We start from the raw sequence: 23,557 nt of genomic DNA, 5'->3' as shown, positions 1-23,557 counted from the left end.
TTAATGATGGATGCCTCCTTCTTGAGGTATCACTTCTTGAACATATCCTCAATGGAGGCGAGTCTAGTGCCCATGAATGTGCTGGCTGGGTCTATAACCCTGTGCAGCTTTTTCTAAGCCCATGTATTATGGCAACAAATGGCCCAGTGCTTTGAAATGCACTGCACTGCTTCAAGTGGCAGCAATTGAAATGATAACCTCTTAGCAGCAGTCTGTAACATGTTCTAACACTTCCTGTCAGTTTTGTTTAATTTTTATGTCCCTGTTTTGTTTATTTGACTCGACTTGGTTCTACCAAATTTATTCCTGTACATTACCAAATTTCAGAAGCAACAAACAACCTTCTGGAGGAACTAGGGAGGATCGAGGAGCATTAGTGGTGAGGAAGGAATTGTCAATGTTCAAAGTACATTTTATTAATAAAGTACAAATATGTCACCATGTATAGCCCTGAGATTCATTTCTTGTGGGTATACTCAACAAATCTATAGAATAATAACTATAACAGAATCGATGAAAGACCATCCAACCAGGGCGTTCAACTAGAGTGCAGAAGACAACAAACTGTGCAAATGCAAAATGAAAAAAAAATAATGTAATTAAATAAACAATAAATATTGAGAACATAAGATGAAGAGTCCTTGAAAAGTGAGTCCATTAGTTGTGGGAACATTTCAAAGATGGGGTAAGTGAAGTTATCCCCTTTGGTTCAAGAGCCTGATGGTTGAGGGGTAATAACTGTTCCTGAACCTGGTGGTGTGAGTCCTGAGGCTTCTGTACCTTCTGATGGCGACGGCCCGAAGAGACCACATCCAGGGTGGTGGGCGTCCCTGATGATGTTTGCTGCTTTCTTGCCGCAGTGTTTCATGCAGATGTGCTCAGTGGTTGGGAGGACTTTACCCATCATATATGGGGCCATATCCACTACTTTTTGTAGGATTATCCATTTAAACTCATTGGTGTTTCATACCACACTATGATGCAGCCATTCATTATAACCTCCACTACACATCTATAAAGTTTGTCAAAGTTTTACATGTCACGCCAAATCGCTTCAAACTCTTAAGGAAGTAGAGGTGCTGCCGTGCTTCCTTCGTAATTGCGCTTACATGCTGGGTCTGGTACAGATCCTATGAAGTAATAACACCTAGGAATTTAAAGTTGCTAATCCTCTCCACTTCTGATCCTCCAGTGAGGACTGGCTCATGGACTTCTGGTTTTGCTCAGAATGCCTTGGGTTTGTCTCTGAGTGCCTGTAATTTTAAGTGGGAAAGTAATATTTTGAAATGATTCACTAATTGGAAAAGAGAGATAGCCATAAAAGTAAACTTTGCCAAATATTTTGGAAGGTCTGAATAATATGGAAAGAAAGTGGATAGTTAATAAGCACAAGAATTTTGCAGAAGCTGGAAATCCAGAGCAACACATGTAAAGTGCTGGAGGAACTCAGCAGGTCAGGCAGCATCTATGGAAGTGAATGGATGGTTGATATTCACTTTCATATGGAACTACGGCATAAAAGTTACAACTGGTGATGCTACGTGAATATTTCAGATGTTCCCTTCTGAATTCCTGTCTTGCTACTTTGAGTAGGATGTTAATCTTGTTGAAGATGAAATTGTAGCTATCATATCTGGTTTTGGGGGTTGAGCTTGGCTATATTACCATCTTAGTGCCGTGATGACACGTTATCAATAGATGTCTAACTCGTGTGATCGAATCTCATGACTTGCAAAGTGATAATGGAATTTATTTCACTACCTGAACAAGAGAGCTTTTGCAGTTTGTGCATATTGTGCAGTGCCCTGTAGTGCTGCAGAGATGCTTCTTAAAACAGCATCTAGGAAAGAACAGTTAGTAACTTAATACTCTGTGGGATAGAGAATCTACCTGAATACAGTTTGATGAATTCAGTGGCAGTACATGTAGGTTGAACTGTGCATCCCAGTAAGTCAGTCTGCCAACAGCAGTTACCTAGGTCCATCCATGTGTGCAAGGTACCTGATACTACATTTTTAACAACTCAAAGAAAGAAATTATTGGAAAGGTTAAGAATGGGCAGGCCTGTATGCAATGATGTGGGTAACTTTTGCAGTGGGTTTCACATAGGTCTTCTGCATTTCTGGAAGTATTGTGATCTGCAAAGCATACAATGGAATAGCTTGAAACGTTCTTGAGTTTGTGCACACTGCAGGTGGAGAAGGAAAAAGACCATCTGTAAAAGCTGCTTCTCGTAAACCAACGCGTTGATGTTGCTTCACTGTTGCCTAATCTTTTGCGCCATTTGTATTTGTGAATTTGATGAGCTGGTCTTTCTCTCTGTTTTCTTTCATGCAGTGGCATTTAATTCTGGGCGGGGCCATCTTTCTCATGGTTACAAATTCCATCAAAGCACCTCGAGAACTAGGAATGCAAGCATGACGTCTGCAAAGTAATGGTGGTTCCCAGTTGCCTTCAGGAGATTGTGTGCAGTGGCAAGTGAAGGTGCTGTTCGCGTTTTTATGACGGCCAAATGATTATTTCCCCTTACACCAAATGTTGGGACCTTGTCTTTTGATTCTCAGCAATCTGTAGCTGTGGGCTAGAAACGTTAATTTTCAGCAAGATGACATGTAAAGTGGCTTCTGTCTAGACACTCATTTGCAGTCTGTAGTCAACGGCTTCTTTTAACAGCTCCTGTCATTAAGAAATCTTTTTGCTTGCTGGATATATATAGGCAGTTCGACCCTAAAACATAGGAGCAGAATTAGACCATTCAGCCCATCGAGTCTGTTCCATCATGGGTGATTTATTATCCGTTTCAACTATATTCTTGTGCCTTCTCCCGTAACTTTTGATGCCCTTACTAGTCAAGAACCTATCATCCCAAGTCTAAATTGTGCATCATGGAAACTTGTGGTTCTGCACCATAAGGCCCAAGGGGTTAGTCTTCTGGGAAGTAATAGTCCAAATTTTTGTAAGTTTAAGTGTTCAAGGTCCATCTAGCATACAGTTTCTGGTGTGGGACTTGCCAAATAATTTTTTCGATATATCTGTGATCTAAACCAACTAGCTCAAGAAGTGTTCAGCGTCCTGTCTCTGATGGATGAGACCGCTCGGATCCATAGCCTCCATCAAATGATGTGGCTGAGTGCTCATTTCCTTTTCTGCTTTTCCATGTAATTTCTGTGCTTCATATGATAGAAATGATAAAATCCCAAGAATCATTTGACTTTAAATCATGTGTTTGACACGAGCACACTTAAATGATTTTCTTTTTCAAATTGCTTCCAGTGTGGCACAAGCTAGCCCAGTACATGAGCTTGTATACCTTCATTCATTGGCTCACGGTGACATTACTCAATTGGTTGGATTTAGGATAAACCATGACAGTATTCAGATATCCTTAAAGGTAACTGTTGTTCCTGAGTTATTTAGTCCATTACGAGTATTGATTATAGTTCAATTGGCCGCCATTGCAAGGCAAGTGGGAGTGCAGCTGGCACAAATCTGCTGAGACTTTACAAGGGATTAGTCAGGTCATCTTTGAAGTATTGTGAGCAGTTTAAGCCTCCTATCTAAGAAAGGAAGTGCTGGCATAGGAGAACGTCCAAAGGAGGTTTACAAGAATGATTGCGGGACTTAAAGTGTTCATGTATGAGGATTACTTGATGGCTCTGGGCCTGTACTTGCTTGAGTTTAGAGCAATGAGGGGGATCTCATTGAAACTGAATGAATATTGAAAACCCCAGATAGAGTGGACTTGGAGAGAATGAGAGAATAGTGGGAGAGTCTAGAAACCGAGTACAGAGCCTCAGATTATAAAAATGTCCCTTCAGAAATGAGCGGCAGGAGGGAGTTATTTAACAAAATTAGGGGCACCAGGCACCGGAAAAGGATAGAAAGTGGGAAGAGAGGGCTGGGGGGGAAACGCATCTTGTGGGTTTGAGTCAAAAAACAGGGAAATGATCTTGATGACTATTATAATTGGGTTGAAACTTGTTGCTTAAAGACATGAGATCAACTTTAATTCCACTGACATTTAAGTGATTTTCATTCAAAGTACTTTTCCAGTTAATATTGTAGTGAAAAAAATCGATGTAAATATAATAATGTTGCTGTAACATGTTAATTTTTTAATCTCATTAAAGTCTTCAACCTGATGATGTTTACTCCGTGTAGTAATCTGTGGAAAACACTGGATCAATCACCAATGGAGTATTATGTCTCATTTTCGCTGCCACATTTTAGAGCTGTAAAGGCTTTGGACGGGGTGCAGAAAAGATTTGCCTATTATTTGAGGGTTTTATGGATGGATTAGAAAATCTGGGGTTCTTCTGTTATTCTCCAGAAAAAGTTACAAGGAGGTGTGTTGAGGCATAAATGTGAGTTTAGACAAGAGGAGATAAAGAAAAACTGTTAATGTTGGCGAAGGGATTAAGAACTAGGAAGGAAGGTAATTGTATAAAGATCCTAAAATGACAAGACAGATTTTAATGCAGTGGATGGTTAGGAACTGGAGGCAGTTGTGAAGGTGGATGCAACTGTAGCACTCAGAAGAAATCTGGATAAGTAACTGAAAGGAGAGAGTTTGAAAGGTTAGGTAAGGGGGAAGGAGTGTGGGACTCTGGGATTGACGTATTCAGCCAGTATAAACTTTGGTCAGTGCCATCTTTTGCGCTATAATTATTGTATACATTTTTGCTTTATATTCAATTTCTCTCTCCTCCAAAAAATTAGACAGCATACATTGCCTATTCTGAAGCTGAAATTGGTTAATTATTGTCACATGTACCGACATACAGTGAAAAGCTTGCCCTTGCATACTGTTCATACAGATGAAATCATTGAGGTAGAACAAGGTAAAACAATAAATTAAGAGTAAAACAAGAATTAAGAATAAAGTGTAACATCTACAGAAAACGTGTAGTTCAGGTAAACAGTAATGTGCAAGATCACAAGGTAATTTGTGAGGTCAAGAGTTCATCTTACCATACCAGGGGAACCATTCAATAAATTTATAACAGCAGGATAGAAGCTGTCCTTTCTGACAGAATCAGAGCCTGATGCTTTCAGCTTTTGTATCTTCTGCCTGATGAGAGCGGGGAGAAGAGAGAATATCCAGAGTGGGTGCTTTACTGAGGAATATAGACATCTTGTACAGACAGCAAGAAGTATAGACAATGAAGTATAGATCATCTTGACAATGATGTTTAGTGCTTTGTTACAACTGAGTATTTTTCTAGACTACAGGGAGTTGACCATTTTGGTGTGCGCCATTAGACGGTTGTGGACCATATCAAGTTTCCTTCCATATTGAACTGTTTTGATTCTTTCAATTATCTTGACAAGCTCATGGGCACCTTTTAAAGAGGCTAGCTTTATATTCAAGTTTTTCTAATCAAGCTGAATGTTTAGGGATGTCCATTGATGATTTCACCAGCCTGAGAATGTCAGACTCTTAAAAGACCACAAGACATAGGAGCAGAATTAGGCTATTCAGCCCATCGATTCTGCTCTGCCATTCCATCATGGCTGATTTATTATTCCCTCTCAATCCCTTTCTCCTGCCTGCACACTCCGACCTTTGATACCTTTACTAATCAAGAACCTATCAACCTCTGCTTTGAATGCAGTGGGTTCCGGTTAATTGGGACACATTGGGACTAGTACATTTTGGCCTAATTAAGTGGCTGCCCCAATTAGCCAAAAAAAAGATAAACTACCATCTAATTGGATAACAACTGATGTATTTAAATTAAATACGGAATAAATTGGTGATGTCCTTTGTGTCTGACGATGATTGGAAACCTGTGCAGGAGAGTTTTTAAAGTGAAAAAAAAATTGCACTGGGGCACTTCCACTCTCTCAACCTCAGAAGTCCTGGTGCAGCGATGCGAACAAGTGTCACAAACTAGGGTCTTCCTTGGATGTAGTGGACCTTCTGTGCCTTATCATGCCATCTTCATAGAACCGCCTTCCTGGCTGTTGGATCTCACTGTAGAGCTCATCTGCCCAGTCCTCCAGAGCTGACTTTGCGTGCTAGGATGGGTGTTCCTATCTCACCGGGGTATGAGGCTGCCGGCTACCCTCAACTGTTTCAGCCCCCTTGTCGAAGTAGTGTACCAGGGTGTGGCTGCTGTCGCATGCAAGCAGCTACTCGGAGCCACAGGTGGGAACCAAAGGTGAGTGAGCTGCTCCTCCTGGAATACCCCATATACCCTACAAAATAAATTAGAGCACTACTAAAACTATAACTACTATAAAACTGTGTATTAGTTCCTAATAATTATCAACAGAGAAGTTAATTCAGTGTATACTGACATGTCCTTTTGATTGTAAATGAATAAAATTAGTGCAGACACCTAGTGTAGATAATGGACTGCCTTCAAACAATGCTTTCGATAATTGCATCCTCAATCTTCATTTTCATTGAAACATTCAAGATTGTCAATACCTTCAAATTCTTCATGAATCCTAACTTGTTGGAAGTAGTGAAATCGTTTCATTTTCACTCCCAGCCATTTCTGACATCTCCCAGCCTCAATGCTTGAAACCTCAGTAAGCAAAAGAGTTCCAGTCCTGATGAAGGGTCTCAGCCCAAAATGTAGGCTGATTATTCCTTTCCGCAGATGCTGCCTGACCTGTTGAGGGTTGCTCCAGCATTTTGTGTGTGTTGCCTTGGATTTCCAGCATCTGCAGATTTCCTCGTGTTTCTGAATTGTCTTACTGCTTATTTCTTGCCAACTATCAGTGACAAAAATCACTGCTTTTTGAACACAAACATGAGGTTATGCTATTTGAAAACTGTTCGCTCAAAGCACAGTGTATTGTCTGATGGCAACGTAACTGACATTAGTTAGAAAATGTGCAGTAACAGTCTCCTATCCCAAATGAGTAGCGTAGTGTCCCAAATAAGTGAAGGGAATCTCAGCTGTTTTTTCAGTTTGTTTTTAAGAGTTGTCCCAATTAGGTGGCTGCCCAGATTAATCCATGGTCCAATTAACCGTGATCCGCTGTACACCCAGTGAGTTCGCCTCCACAGCATCTGTGGCAGTGAATTCCACAGATTCACCACTTTCTGGTGAATCCAGCAGATTCTCCCGCTGTTGGAAACATCCCCTCCATGTCCAGTCCGAGTCAGAATGAGTTGTATTATCACTGATATTTATTGAGAACTTTGTTGTTTTGTGGCAGCAGTCCAGTGCAAAATGTAACAAGTTACTACAGTGGAAGAACTGAAATAAATAAATGGTGACAAAGGGGAATTATGAGGTCCTATTTATTGGTTCTTAGACCATTCAGAAATCTGATGGCAGAGGGGAAGAGGCTTTACCTAAAATATTGAGTGTGCACCTTCAGGCCCCTGTACCTACCCTCTGATGGTGGAGATGAAGAGGAATTACTGTAGCCAGGGTGTGGTGAATCTGTGGGATTCATTGCCATAGATGGCTGTGGAGGCCAAGTCATTGGATATATTCAAAATGGAGATTGATTGGTAAGAGCATCAAATATTATGGGGAGAAGGCAGGAGAATGGGGTTGAGGAGAATAATAAATCAGCCAGCCATGATAGAATGATGGAGGGAACTGAATGGGCCAAATGGCTTAATTCTGCTCCTATCTCTTATGGTCTTGTGTTAGTGGTGAGAAGAGGGCATGTCCTTTGGTGAGGGTTCTTAATTCAGTAGAATATTACCTATTATCTGTGAACAACCTTTTCTTTTGTCCTTTGTCATAAGAGAAAGTAGTTGTCCTGCTGGTTAGATATCAACAAGCTTGGGGGAAAGTATTTCATTTATTCAAATTTCAGAGTGAATGATTTGTGGTTTGCTCACCTGGCTGGTGTTCAGGAAGATTAAGAATTCTTATCTAACCTATTCCCAGGAAGCTTTTGACAGTATACTCCAAAGGCATGGAGCTGCAGGGTACCTGATGTTTTTTTTCTCGTTTCTCTCCTGGTGAATATATGAGTTAAAATTTCCCCTTGGAAGGGCATAATTTACTGTTTCAAAAGAAAAAAAATTGCAGGCCAGAAATAAAAGAAGAGCTGCCTGATTGGCTTGTGTAGCTCTGAGCTAAGTAGTGGAACTTGCAGGCGAGAATGCTTGATTTTATGAATTAATTTTATTCAGAGATACAACACGGTAGCAGGCCCTTCTGACCCAATGAGCTTGTGCCACCCAATTACACCTTTGTCCAAGTCAAAGCTAATTTATCATCAAAATTCATATCTGTCACCATATACTCCCATGAGAATCGTATTTTTGCAGGCATTTACATGAAAGTAAAATAATACAATAGAATTTATCAAAATCTATACATAAATGAAGATTGACAATCAACCAATGTGCAAAATTAGACAACCTGTGTAAATAAAAATATAAATAATACCAAGAACATGAGCTGTAGAGTCCTTGAAAGTGAGTCGGTAGGTTGTGAAATCAGTTCAGAATTGTGTGTGTGAAGTTGTTCCTGCCAGTTCAGGAGCATGGTGGTTGTAGGATAATAACTAATGTTGTTAAGCCTGGTGGTAGGGTTCCTGAGCTTCTGCCCGATGACCTCCAATTAACCAACTAACCTCTGTCTTTGAAATGTGGGAGGAAACTAGAGCACCCGGAGGAATACCATGTGGTCCCACGGGGACAACGTAAAACTCTTTACAAACAGCAACAGAAGTGAATCCGGGTTGCTGGCTCTGTGATAGAGTTACTCTAACTGCTACACTCCTGTGCCTTCCTTGTCTTTGCAGAGTTAAAGGATTTTGGCTGAGGCAGTGTTTGGGAATGCTACAGCATGCCTTTGCAGCCTTTGGGTTCAGGATGGGGTAATGAGAAATTCCATTGCTGCTTCTGACCCTTGAGAATTTAGCATTCCTTCTAGGTTGGAATAGTCAGCCCTCGATGTGACAAGCAGCTTTCTAACTGAGCTAGGAGAAGGCAGCTGCCCCTTGTGAAGTATATACTTCCAACAATAATTGGTGCCACCGGGAGGGGTAAAAGCAAAAATAAAACAGCTATCAAAAATAAGTGGTCTGAATAAAAACTAATGACATGCAGCAACACTACAGTAAAGTTTGATCTTGGCTGACATTGCCAGGAGTGTTCGAGCATCATTACTCTCTTGAAGAAAGGCATGGATGACTTGAGACTGAAACCTTTATAATTATTTTGAACTTCAGTTTTTAGAAGAAAAAAATGTTGTCAAGAAGCATGTGTTTAAAAAAAACATTGACATTCTTTGCACTTGCATAATTGTTTACAGGCGGGGCAAACGGTGGTGTGTTTATTGAGAAAGAACTTGGATTTGTGTAACACTTTTTATGATCTCAGTGAATCCTAATGCATTTCACAGATAATACAGCATTTACAGTCACTTTATCTGATGCAACCACTAATGTAGGAAAATAATGATCTAAGTGCACCAAGAATTGCCCCGCATGCTGTAATGTTCAAATCCACCAGATAACCATTCTGTTCCTATGTCTTATGGCTTTATAACAGTTAGTGGTCGTTTTATTTGAGTGACACCAGAACTACTTGCCGTTTGAACAGTCACATGGAATCTTTTATATTCACTGAGGGAATTGTGCATGACATCTCAACTAAATGAATATAGCATCTCAGTGTGAAGAAGCTGCCCCTGATGTCCCTTTGAAATTTTCCTCTAATCTTAAACCTATACTCTCTTAATCTTAGCATCCCCTCTCTGGGAAAGAGACCATGGGCCTTCACTCTGTTCTGATTCATACACTGCTGTCGTGTCACTTCTCAATTTCCTACATTCCAGGAGAAAGTTCTAGTCTACACAAGCTCTCCCGGTGACTCAGTCCAAACAACATCCTTCTAGCTTAATGGCATCTTTCCAGGATGGCCACAACTTCTTAATGTTCAATGTTTTTTTTGTGAATGCTGCTGCAAGTAAGTTTTTCATTGCACCTGTACCTACATATGCTCATGCATGTGATAATAAATTTGACATTGACTTACCCAGTTTTTCCCAACCTGGGGTCCATGGACTCCTCAGTAAATGGTAAGGGTCCATAGCAAAAAAAGAAGGCGGGGAACCCCTGAGTCTTACAGACTGTTACAAGTGTGGCCTCAACAACTGCAACATAACTCCCTGACTTCACTCAGTGCCCTGACTAATGAAGCCCAGCATGCCATGTGCCTCCTTCACCACTCTATTACCTGGCGGCCCAGTACGGAGTTTGTATGTTCTTCCTGTGACTGTGTGGGTTTCCTCAGGGTGCTCAAGTTTCTTCCCACATTCCAAAGACATACTGTACAGGTTAGGGGTTAGTACGTTGTGGGCATGCCAGGACTGGCATCGGAAGCACGGCGACACTTTCAGACTGCTGCCAGCACACCCTTGGACTGTGTTGCTCATTGATGTAAATGAAGCATTTCACTCTGTTTCAAATAAAGCTAATCTTTAAATCTTCCTTTCTTTGTGCCTGTGATGCTGCTTTCCGTGAACTGTGCACTTGTATTCCTTGGTCCCTCTGTTCCATAACATTCTCCAGCTTGAGTTGTTGTTAACAATCAAGAAATTGACATGTTCTTTTGAGTTTCAAGCTATGACTTATCTTACCTGCCTGTTACAGTGATAAGCAAGCATTTTACTTTTATCACCCCATTCCTCTACATGTGCACATAGCAGCACTAAATGGCTAAGTGATCAAATAATTCGACACAGTAGTGTAACAGTTAGTATACACTTAACAGTGCCAGTGTGTTGAGTTCAATTCCCGCCTCTGTCTGTAAGGAGTTTGTATGGTCTCCTTACAAACCGGGTGCTCCTGTTTCCACCAACTTTCCAAAGGTGTATGGGTTACTGAGTTGTGGACATGCTATATTGGCTTTAGAATCATAGTGACATTTGTGGGCTGCCCCAGCACATCCTCGGACTGTGGTTTTTTGATGCAAGATGACACATTTCACTGTATGTTTTGATGTTTTAATGTACATGTGACAAATAAAGTTAATACTTAGCTTTAAGAAATATTGAGAATCACTTTTTAGCATCTTGGCATTGACTGAGACTGTACCCAGCTCTGGAAGGGGAGCCCAATCTTCTGCTCTTGAAACTCTGTAGACCCCTGGCTGGTAATTTCACACTTGTACTGATAGGAACTAAGGTTAATCATACTGTCCCTGCTGGAGTCAGTAAGATTCCCCACGGACCAGGAGTTGAGTCGGCATGTTCCTGGTGGTTATGTCTCAGCTGCATACAGAGAAATATGGTTTCCACCTGGACCTTTGTATATCTGCAGGAATCAGGTGTTTAAACAGGGATGAGCTGAGTTAAAAATAACTTCCTGAAAGCAATTGCAATTATGTGGACTTTTACAAATTAAATATTTGTAATGTTTAACTTTGTGGTGATCCATCTCAGGCTGTGAATAGTGTTACAGTCATAGAGCAATACTGCATGTAAATGGGCCCTTTAGCCCAGCAGTGGTGCTCCCCATCTTAAACCTGTTTGCCCACTTACGACCCACATCCCTTAAAACCCCTTCTGTCCATGTAAATGTTATTATTCTTTAGAAATACAAAAGAAGAACTAACCTGAGGGTTAGGGTATTAGTATGTGGCATTGGGAAAATGATCCCTCGTGTCTCAGAAAGGCAGAGTCCATTATTAAGGACCCCCAGCACCCAGGGCATGCCCTTTTCTCACTGTTACCATCAGGTAGGAGGTACAGAAGCCTGAAGGCACACACTCAGCAATTGAGGAACAGCTTCTTCCCCTCTGCCATCCGATTCCTAAATGGACATTGAACCCGTGAACACTACCTCACTTTTTAAATATTATTTCTGTTTTTGCACGATTATTAATCTATTCAATATGTATACTGTAATTGATTTATTTGTTATTATTTTCTTCTACATTAGGTATTGCATTGAACTGCCGCTGCTAATTTAACAAATTCCACGACTCATGCCGGTAATAATAAAACCTGATTCTGATTCTTGATCTCGTTATTGGAGATTCAGTGTCAATGGACCCTGCCACTTTGAGCTGATGGTTAGGGTTTAAATATCAATACTCATTTTAAATGTCAGAGTGGTATTCAAAACTAAAATTGGGAGAAATAACATCTGGTATCTCAAGGCATTTGTCAGCTTGCTGGATTTCAGTTGAGTTGGTTTTGATCTGATGATCCTAACAACATTCATTTGAAAGCACTAAAATAAGCTCTGGTTGGGTGTGTCAAGGGTATTGTTAGGTCATGGAGACTGGAGGTGCTATGTTTGATTTTTGGTCCATATTTTCCTGCATTTGGATGTTTCCATTGAATTCTCTGCCTTTGGACAAAGATACGGAGAAGAACTGATCATCTATAATTTCTGCTACCCTTTTTTTCAGAGTCAGGTTTATTATAACTGGTCTATATAAAGAGACAGAAAAATTCGCTTTATTTGTCACATGTACATTGAAACATTGAAAAATACAGTGAAATATGTCATTTGTGTTAACAACCAACACAGTCGGAGAATGTGCAAGTGTCGCTGTGCTTTCGGCATCAACATAACGTGCCTGTAGCTTACTAACCCTAACCTGTACGTCTTAGGAATGTGGGAGCAATTAGGGAACTCAGAGGAAACCCACTTGGTCACAGGGAGAATGTACACAGGGTCCTTAACGATGGATGCAGCCTTCTTAAGGCACTACCTCTTGAAGATATCCTTGATTTTTTTTCAAAGATAAACTTTATTCATAAAAACACAAAAAAAACTGCATAGCTTTCTTTACATTTGTACTGTTGTCCATTCTATTATATTCTGGATATGACATGGCAGTGACACTCATGGCCTCTGAACGGTGTAGCCTTAAAATGTTTGTGGGCCTGTTAGATAGGATCCAACCACTTGGTACCCAGTGGCAGCAGGAATTTGGAGTACAGTCCTTCCCTACGATGTGTTGGCTGCACTGAACTTCGGTTCATTCCTCAGCATGTATTCCTACAGCCTGAAGGTACCAGTTCACATGTGGCCATCTCACCGCACTGGAAGACCAACAGGTTTCGGCCTGATCAAAAATTGTTTTTCACTGTGTTGATGACCTTCCAGCAGTTCACTCTTTCGAACAGCATATCAGTCAGTGAATCCTCTGTTGTATTGCTGCTGGAATTGTTGGACGTGGTTATAATATTTAGCAGTTATTCAGAAGTCAAGAATGACGCATAAAACTTGGTGATTACAGCAGTTTTATGAAGTATTACAAAGTGTTACAAGTACAAAAAAATAAATGAACTAAGAAAAGAAAGCAAAGAAAAAGAAGTCATCGTGTCTCATACTCAGACTAGAGATAAAACATTCAGTGATAATAATTAACCTAGGAAATAGCCTGGTTCAAGTTGTGTGACACCTGCTGCAGAAAAACTGAGAAGTTTCTAGAAAATACAGTGTCAGCTATACTACAATTACTAGAAAGTTTACTGAACAATTGCATGTATGTAGGTGTTCAGATAAAAATTATAAGCAAGCATTGGGAATTACAAGGAAGATATGAATTTAACACCCTAATCCAACATGATGCTTCTTGACAAGGATCCTTACATTCTTTTCCTGAGGTTTTTTTTGGTAAATCCACAATCCACAAAGTTGTGGACATTTGCCTGAGTTACACTGTAGCTATATGCATTGCAAATGAATTTACCACTGTGCAGGAGTTGTGGAATGGGTAGGTGCCTCTCGCCTACCAGACAAGTGAGGTCTTGGTGCTTGTTGCCAAAATCTGGTGCAGAAGCATTGTCGCAAATAATTAAGGCAGGATGCTCAGGGAGCAATCCCGGAAGGCCCATTGTGTCTTCCCACAGTATCTTTAGGATGTTCTTGGCTAACCATTGCCTGAGTGACTTGTGGTCAAAGGTGCTATTTTACAGGATTTTTTTCCACAAGGGACAGGTAGTGTGGCAACGTCCAACAAGGCTTGGTTCATTCTCAGCAACTCTGTGAACAGCTGAACCTCAGCATGATGTAGCACTTGGGCCAGACACCGAAGTGGCCACCAGGAAGTTCAAAGTAAATTTATTATCAAGGTATGTATATGTCACCATATACAGTGGATTCTGTTTCTTTGGGACATATTGGGACCAGTACATTTTGGCCCAATTAAGTGGCTGTCCCAATTAGCCGAAGTTTCATGGAAATAGTTAAAAGGTTTAAAAAAGACAAACTTCTGTTTAACTGAGTAACAATTTATGTTTTTAAATGAAATAACAGAACAATTAGAGTGCTACCAATACTTTTACTGTACTATAGAACTGTATTCTTTATAGTTATTGACAGAGAAATTCATCTGTTGTGTTCTTTTGATTGACTTTAAATGAACAAAATCAGCACAGACAGCTAGTGCAGATAATGGACTGTCTTCATACAATGCTTTAGACAATGCATCCTCCAAATCTTTAGATTCATTGTATCATTCAAGATGATTGTCAATACCTTCATAATTTCTAACTTGTTGAAGTAGTGAAATTGTTTCATTTTCACTCGCAGCCGTTTCTGGCATCTCCGGCCCGCATGCTCAAAACTGCAGTGAGCAAAACGGTTCTGAATTGTCTTACTGCTTATTTCTCACCAATGATCAGAAAACTGTAAATCCAAGTAGAAGATTGTTTATGTACAAGGAAGCTCTGATCTGTATGTCCCCCTTCCACTGCCTGACATAATAACTCCTTAACCCTGTATTCTTCCTGACGGATTTGACAAAGGTTTGCTGATTGGCTTCTATTTGCTGAAAGATACCGTATGGATTTTAATTAAAAACAGGGAGGAGCCCAACTATAACATTACTTAAGATATCCCCTGGGATCAATAAAGTATGACTATGACTAAGATCAAGGAGGCTGGCTCGAGTGTCAACACTCGTGGTAAATGGTCACCAAGGTGCTTCAGGAGAGATGATGAATGAAAATATTTTGATTAATACGGCCTTGTGTTCCTTTCATTTTTAACGCTGTTGGTTATAGAGCTTTATGAGCCATTCTGAGTTACGAAGCTTTGAAGGTTATGTCAGTGGATCATTTCCCTATGGGAATGATGAACAGGGTTATGAGGCAGCCTTGCTCTGGATTGGTTGGCTACTTAATGATCACTGACTGATTGACCTTGCCAAGGTGACTGACCATCGACTGATTGACCTTGCCAAGGTGACTGCCTACCATCTGATTGACCTTGCCTCGAGGTGACTGACCACCGACTGATATCAAAATGCTGAATAAAGAGGCTCAGTGGGTACTTGACTGACTGCATTTTGGAAATGGGTGAAAGAATCCAGAGGACAATGATAGGGGTCACCTTGACATGAGGGTGGGGGGGGGCCTTGAATTCTTATTCCCTGAAATTACTTGATAGAAAAAGATGATGGGATTTGAAAGCTGAGGAAGATCTTTAGTCCTCCAAGAATTTGGAATGGGCTCTGTTATTTGTTAACAATGTCATAAATATGCCAGTAAACATTTATTGTGGGGGTTGTGATTTGTGATTTTAAAATGCATGTTGGTGCTGCATGGTAGTGTAATGCTTTACAGCTCCAGTGTAAATATGTTCAAAGACATACAGTGAGGGTTTGTGAGTTGTGGTTATGCTAAGTACTGTCCATATGTCTTAGACACATATAGCTGGGGTGCCTAAGGCTTTTGCACAGTACTGTATATTGGATTAAAATAGTAAGGTGACTGGGAAACAGAAATGAGAGTACTTTGTATTAGCTCAGTAGTATTAAATGTTATTTAGTAACTGGAAAGACATAATATACAGAACTGTGCAAAAGTCTTGGGCATAAACACGAGAAAATGTGCAGATGATAGAAATCCAAAACAATGCACACAAAATGCTGGAGGAACTTAGCAGGTCAGGCAACATCTATGGAAAAGAGTAAACTGTTGGTGTTTTGGGCCTAGACCCTTCATCAGGACTGAAGGGTCTTAGGCACCCTAACTGTATACTATATATGCCTAAAATTTTTTGCACATTACTGTATGTTGGATCTGGAAGGTTGTCAAAACTTGTGGGCTGCCCCGCACCATCCTCACTGATTTGATTTGATGCAAATGACACATTTCACTGTATGCTTCAATATACATGTGACAAATAAAGCTAATCTTAATTTTAAAGCCACAAGAGTCACAATTAGTGTGCTCGCTTGAACTGGGAGACTGGTTGGTGTTGTGTTGATGATGTGTTTGCATTTTCTAAATATTGCCATTAGAAGCTTGGTAAATGGTTTATTATTGTCCCATGTACCAAGGTACAGCAAAAAGCTTTTGTTTGCATGCCATCCAGACAGATTATTCCAAACATCAGTATATCAAGGTGGTCAAAGAAAGGAGAAAGAAACAGAATGCAGTAACAGGAAGCGTAATACAGAGAAACAAATAAGGTGGCTTGTCCATTCAAGGCAGAATGAGAGATCAAGAGTTCATCCTTATTGTATAAGAGGTTTATTCAAGAGTCTTAACAACAGCAGGATAGAAGCCGTCCTTAAGCCCAGTAATATGTGCTATCAAACTTTTGTGTCTTTTCCCTGATGGAAGTGGGTAGAAGAGGTAGTCCTTGATTATGCTGCCTGTTTTCCCAAGGGAGCGGGAATTGTATCAGAGTCTATGGGGGGGGGGTGCTCCTTTTCATGGTGGTCTGGGCTGTGTTCACAACTCTCTGCAATTTCTTCTGGTCTTAGGCAGAGGAATCACCATACCAAGCTGTGCTATTGAAATTGGTTCATTATTGTCATGTGTACCTAGATGCATTGAAAAGCCTGTCTTGCATACTGTTCACCCAGGTCAAATAATTACATAGAGTTAGAATAAAGTAAAACAATAACAACACAAGTGTAGTAGCAACTGAAAGAGTTCTGTGCAGGTGAACAATAAAGTGCAAGATCATAAAGGGGTAGGTTGTGAGGCCAAGAGACCATCATATCATACAACAGATCCATTCAAGGTAATAAATCTTGGTATGTGGATAGGTATGCTCAATTTCTTCGACCTCCTAAGGAAGTAGAGGTGTTGGTGAACTTTCTTGGCTGCGACATCAATGTGTTTGGATGATGGGGATGTCTACATCTAAGAACTTGAAGCTCTCAACCCTGTGAACCTCAGCACTGATGATGTAGGGCATGTACACTTGACCACCCACCCCACCCTCTGAAGTCAATGACCTGCTCTGTTGTTTTGTTGACGTTGAGTGAAAGCTTGTTGTCATGACACCATGTCACTAAGCTCTTTGTCTCCTTCCTAATATCATCTACAAATTTATAACTGAAGTTCTAGCAGAATTTGACCAGGTGGTCATGAGTGTAAAGGGAGTAGAGTAGGAAGCCGAGAACATAAACCTGTGGAGGACCAGGATCTTTCCCATGTTCCTGTGGTTTTAAACTTTAACATTTTTATCTTGCATGTATTAATTTTAAATGTTCTTTGTGTACTTTAAAAACTCATTTTTCCACTAGCACATGGCGACGGTGCCAATGCTATATACTCAGTGGCCACTTTATTAGATACCGGGGCTACTTAACAAAGTGGCCACTGAGTATATGTTTATGGTCTGCTGCTGCTGTAGTCTATCCACTTCAAGGTTTGACGTGTTGTATGGTCAGAGATGCTCTTCTGCATACCACCTTCATAATGCGTGGTTCTTGAGTTACTGTCGCCTTCCTGTCAACTTGAACTAGTCTGGCCATTCTTCTCTGACTCCACATTAACAAAGTGTTTTCGTCCACAGAACTATCATTCACTAGATGTTTTCTTGTTTCTCACACTATTCTTTATAATCTCTAGAGACCGTTGTGCATGAAAATCCCAGGAGATCAGCAGTTTCTGAGATACTCCAGCAATGCTGTTTGGCACCAACAATCATTCTACGGTCAAAAGTCACTCAGATCACGTATCTTCCCTATTCTGATGTTTTGTCTGAATAAAAACTGAACCTCCTGACCATTGTCGGCATGTCTTTATGCATAGAGTTGTTGCCACATGCTTAGCTGATTAGCTATTTGCATTAATGAGCAGTGTATCTAATAAATTAGCAATGGAGTGTAGGGGAAATCAAATGGCTTCTTGTGATGGTGAATTGTTTGAAGGCCTTTGTCATCAAGCCACCTCTTAAAAAGAAACAGAGTCTGACAAAGAGTTATGGTACACTCACTCCTGAGTGCCCCTGTGAAACCACTGGTTTGAAATCTTTCTCCAGTGAAACTGGTAAATGAGCCTGACTGATTCTGGATTGTATCTATTATCCTACTGACACTTGAAATGTCATCCTCAGGTCATTGACTATGTCATCTCTGATATTAAAAAAAAGCAGCTAATTACCTTTGTCAACCTCAGTAATAAATTTGGCTAATCACTTTCATGATGTTGCAGGGAATCAGCTAGGTGTAAGATAGGTTTGTGGTGATGCTGAAGGTTAGAAACATCTGGTGGAAGTGCACAACGGTGAGCTGTAAAGTCCACAGGAGCAGATATGGGCCATTTGGCCCATTGAGTCTGTTCTACCATTCCATCATGGCTGATATATTATCCCTCATCTTGAATGCCAAGTGACTGAGCCTCCTTGACGAACTTCCTGTGCAGAACCTTCCTTAAAAAACTTCATAAGATTGGTTAGACATGACTTAACATGCATAAACCCATGTTAACCATTGCTGATCAGTCCCCATCTATCTAAATATCTATGTATCCAGTCCTTTAGAATATCTTCCAAGACTTTCCCACTACTGATGTCCAGCTCACCAGCCTATAATTTCCTGGTTTATTCTTAAGCCTTTCTTAAACAGAACAACATTAGCTATCCTACAACCATTCAACACCTCACCCCTGGCTAAGATGTTTTAAATATCTCTGCTAGAGCTCCTTCAATTTCTGCACTAGCCTCCCAAGGAGTCCGAGGGAACACATTGTCAGGCCCTAGGAATTCATCCACCCTAATTTGCAAACACGTCCTCTGTAAAAAAAAAACATGACCTCATTGCTGCATTGCCTCATATCTGTAGACTCTGTGTCCATCTCCCACATAAATTAGATGCAAAAAAATCCATTTAAGATCTCCCCCCTCTTTTAGCTCTACCCATAGATTACCTCTGATCTTCCAGAGGACTGGTTTTGTCACTTGCAATCTTTTTGCTTTAACGTATCTGTAGAAACCCTTAGGATTCTCCTTCAGCTTGTCTGCTGGAGCAACCTCATGTCCTCTTTTAGCCCTCCTGATTTCCTTTAAGTATTCACTCGCATTATTTATACTCCACAAGTACCTTGTTTGTTCCTGCCTGCCGATACTTACTATGTACCTCTTTTTTTCTTAACCAGGGCCTCAATATCTCTTGAAAACCAAGGTTCCCTAGGCCTGTTATCTTTGCCTTTTAATCTGACAGGAATATACAAACTCTGTACTCTCAAAATTTTGGTTTTGAAGGACTCCTGCTTGCCAAGTACACCTTTGCCGGAAAACAACCTGTACCAATCCAGACTTGCCAGATGCTTTCTGATACCATCAAAATTGGCCTTTCTCCAATTTAGAATTTCAACCAGAGAATCAGACCTATCCTTTTCCATAATTACTTTGAAACTAATGGTGTTATGTAAAACATTCCCTACACAAACTTCTGGCTTAGAATTCCTCTTCATCTCTGTTCTAAAGGGACGTCCTTCTATTCTGAGACTATGCCTCCTGGTCCATTATAGGAAACATCTTCTCCACGTCCACTCTTTCTGGGCATTTCAATATTCAATAGTTTTCCGTGAGATACCTGCTTAATTTTCTAAACTGCATTGAATACAGGCCCAGACCCTTTATACATTAACCCTTTCATTCCTAGGATCATTCTCGTGAACCACCTCCAGTCGCTCTCCAATGCCAGTACCTCATTTCTTAGATAGGGGCTCAAAAGTGCAGTCTGACCAATCCCTGATAAAGTCTCAGTATTACATACTTGCTTTTATATTTTAGTCCTCTGCTAACATCGCACTTGCCTTCCTTATCACCGACTCATGTTTGGATCGTGTTACAAGTACTTATCTGTGACGGTTCTGCAGTTGCTCACCATGAGAGAAAGGAGAAAGAAATTATCTGGGCTCCTGCTACAAATTGCCATCTGATAATTCCTGCTCAGAGAGAACTTGGTGAGGATAATGTTCGACTTTGTTGGGACAGTCTGTGGAAGCGGTTAGGCTTCTGATGTCTGTGGGGAATGAGGGGAGACAGTTCTTTGTCATTCCTATGCCTGGCCATATTGGGTTATGGTGCTTTGGGAAGAAAACTCGCCAATCATCCAGACATCTCTCCCACTGGTTCCCCTTCCCACATCTCTTTATTCCATGGTCCACTTGTCTCTTCTATCAGATTTGTAGAATATGGAACATTCAAGTACTAGGATGCACATAGAGCACTACAGCAAAGTACAGGCTCTTTTTACTTACTCCAACATCAATCTAACCCTTCCTTCCCACATAGGCCTTAATTTTTCATTTACGCATGTGTCTGAATTGAGACTCTTAAAGGTCCCTGGTGTATCTGCATCCTTCGTCTCATCCTTCATCTTCTTCAGCCCTTTGTCATTTCTACCTGTCACCTCACAGCTATTTGTATCATTTCCACTCCCCCTCACCTGTTATCACTCCTCTCCCCACTCACCTAGATCCACCTTGCCAGCTCTTCCTTTCTCCCTCCCCCAACACCTTTTTTATATTATGCCTCCCCTCTTTCCAGTCCTGATGAAGGGTTTCTACCTGAAATGTTAACTGTCAATTTCTCTTCACAGATGTGGGTGACTCAATCTTCTTGTTTGTTGCTTTGGATTTTCAGCATCTGTTGTCTCTTGTACCTCCAGATGTACTGGAAGGATCATTGCCGGATAGGAAGCAGATTAGTCCTCCTTCCGAGTTGTCAGCTTCTCTGCAGATTTTTCCCCCTTTTTACTGCAGTGTACATCAGAATCAGATTGATTTTCACTGACCTATGACGTGATATTCGTTTTGCAGCTATAGTTTAGACATAAGATTACCACAAATTACAAAAGCAAACAGTGCTAAAGTTAGGGAAAAATGCAATGGTGTTCATGGATTTATAGACCAGTGAGAAATCTAATGGTGGAGGGGAAGAAGCTGTTCCTGAATCATTGAGTGTGGGTCTTCAGGCTCCTGTATCTCCACTTCGATGGTAGTAATGAGAAGCGGTCACATCCTAGGTGGTGAGGGTCCTGAATGGTGATATATTTCTTTTGCATCCTGAAGTAATTTAATTTTATGTATTGCTCTGCACTGCTGCCATAAAACAACAAATTTCAACACATATGTAAGTGGTAATAAACCTGATTCTGATTTTGATTGCTGCCTTCTTGAGGAACGGCCTCTTGAAGATTTCCACGGTGTGAATGAAAACTGGACATATGCCTGGCTTCTTTCTTCAGGATGGCTGGGGTTCTCGTTGGTCCTTGTGAAATGGGAGAACGATGATGTTTGCATGTCGAGTGGGCAGGAAGCCATTTTAAAATCATTTTTTAAAAGCTACAGCACTTTTCTGTTAAGCCACAAATAAATACCGTGCCTGCAATTATCAAGGGGTGGGGGGCGTAGAGATGCAAATTCTTTCCAAAATCGCATCTTTTTGGACGTGCAGATTCCTTAATCACGAGGATGGACCTTGACTATGTGCATGCTTTCTCTCCTACCATGGTTTCAGAACATCACAGGCTATTTGCTCCATAATATTGTGCTGACCTTTTAACCTACTCTAAGATCAATCTAATTCTTCCCTTCCACATAGCCCTCCATTTTTCTAACATCCAAGAGTCTCTTAAATATCCTTAATGTATCTGTTACCATCATCAACCCTGCACCCCTGGGCAACGTCTTCTACATACTCTCCGCTCTTTTTTTTCAAAAAAAAACTTACCTCTGATGCCCTTTAGTCATCTTAAAATTATAAATACAGGATATGCTGCAGATACTCAATCCAGGCACAGACACACAATGCTGGGGGAATTCAGCAGGTCAGGCGACATCTATGGAAATCAAGAAATCATTTGAGAGATTTCCATAGATGATGCCTGGCCTGCTGTGTTCCTACAGCATTTTGTATGTTACCTTGAAAATTGTGCCCCTTGTATTAGCAATTTTCACCTGGGGTGAATTATTATTATAAGATAGCTTGCTCAACCTATCCTCATAAGACATAAGACATTTTCTAATCTAGGCAGCATCCTTGTAAATCTCCTCAGCATCCTCTCTAAAGCTTCCAAATTCTTCCTATAATGACCAGATCTGAATACAGTATTCCAAGTGTGGGCTGACCAGGGTTTTATAGAGCTGCAACATTACCCTGCAGCTCTTGAACTTAATCCCCAGACTAATGAAGGCCGGCACACTATACGGCTTCTTAACCCTATCGAGTTATTCAGCAACTTTGAGGGATCTATGGGCATGGAGTCTAAGATCCCTCTGTTCCTCCACACTGCTAGGAATCCTGTCATTAACCCCGTATTCTGCGTCAAATTTGACCTTCCAGAGTGAATCACTTCACACTTATCCATGTTGAACTTCTCAGCCCAGCTCTACATCCTGGCACAACATTTCTCTCTAGCTACAGGTCTAATCCCGGACAGATCTGTGCTCATTATTTTACCTCAGTGATCTGATCTTCCTCTCACTCACTGAAAGGATGTGATGCCTCTTCATAATCTGGTGAGCCTGAAAATGATCTGCTTTCTGTCTCTGCTTTTCACAGTGGATGTACATCGTTCCAATTGTGATTTTCCTGATGATGTCGGGAGCACAGGATCCTAACGGAGGGAACGGTGGTGGTGGCTCAGGTGGAGGTGGACGGTGATAAATGCAGGCGGGAGGAAGCATCGGAAGTTCAGCAGTTTCTCGGAGGAGTGTGGCATGTTGTAAATACACATTATTTGCCGGACAGAGGTTTTGACATTCTCGGGATTTGGACAATTCAAAACTCACGGCAACAAAATGAAGTATGAATAGCTGAGCTATAATGTTGATTTAAAATAAAATGACTTGCCACTCATTTGTGATCCTTTATTGCAGAGTTCTGGTCCGGCCACTAGCTGCCACCAGAGTACTATAGTTTAAACAAGGTCAGGGTAAGATAATGGGTTCAAGGTGAACCTCTATCCTATTCCTCACTTGCTGATTCTCAGATATAAAGAGTGAAAACCCAGTATTGTCACTGTTGAAACATAATGGGTATTTGTAAAATGAACTCTGATGGTTGGTGTGTTGACCTAATGGAAATTAGCCTCAGAAATCAAATATGTCCCTTTAGAACAGAGATGAGGAGGAATTTCTGTAGCCAGAGAGTGGTGAATCTGTAGAATTCATTACCACAGATGACTGTGGAAGCCAAGTCATTGAGTATATTTAATATGGAGGTTGATAGGTTCTTGATTAGTAAGGATGTCAAAGGTTACAGGGAGAAGGCTGGAGAATGGGGCTGAGAGGGATAATAAATGAGCCATGAAGCAGCCTGGATGGGCCAAATGGCCTAATTCTGCTCCTGTGACTTAGAGTTTTATTGCTGACAGGATGTGATTATTAATCTATATTATTGTCTCTCTAGA

General features: G+C 40.8%; 1 protein-coding gene across 4 annotated transcripts in view; it reads left to right on the top strand.

Annotated features, from left to right (window-relative positions):
* The window catches only part of emc10 (ER membrane protein complex subunit 10), a 103,651-nt gene extending 80,622 nt beyond the window's left edge, over positions 1-23,029 (top strand). For 2 of the 4 annotated variants that reach the window (XM_063062537.1, XM_063062538.1), the window contains one exon: positions 17,766-17,927. In XM_063062537.1, coding sequence (XP_062918607.1) covers positions 17,766-17,912 — 147 coding nt within the window. In that variant the 3' untranslated portion in view covers positions 17,913-17,927. Of the gene's footprint in view, positions 1-2,337; positions 4,140-17,765; positions 17,928-22,707 lie in introns of those variants that run through there. The other 2 variants (XM_063062539.1, XM_063062540.1) reach the window with 2 other exon arrangements.
* The last annotated feature ends 528 nt before the right edge of the window (positions 23,030-23,557 follow it).

The sequence above is a fragment of the Mobula hypostoma genome, chromosome 11 (assembly GCF_963921235.1).
Source record: "Mobula hypostoma chromosome 11, sMobHyp1.1, whole genome shotgun sequence".
In the NCBI taxonomy this organism is placed as follows: domain Eukaryota; kingdom Metazoa; phylum Chordata; class Chondrichthyes; order Myliobatiformes; family Myliobatidae; genus Mobula; species Mobula hypostoma.
This window is presented reverse-complemented; position numbering and strand designations above follow the sequence as displayed.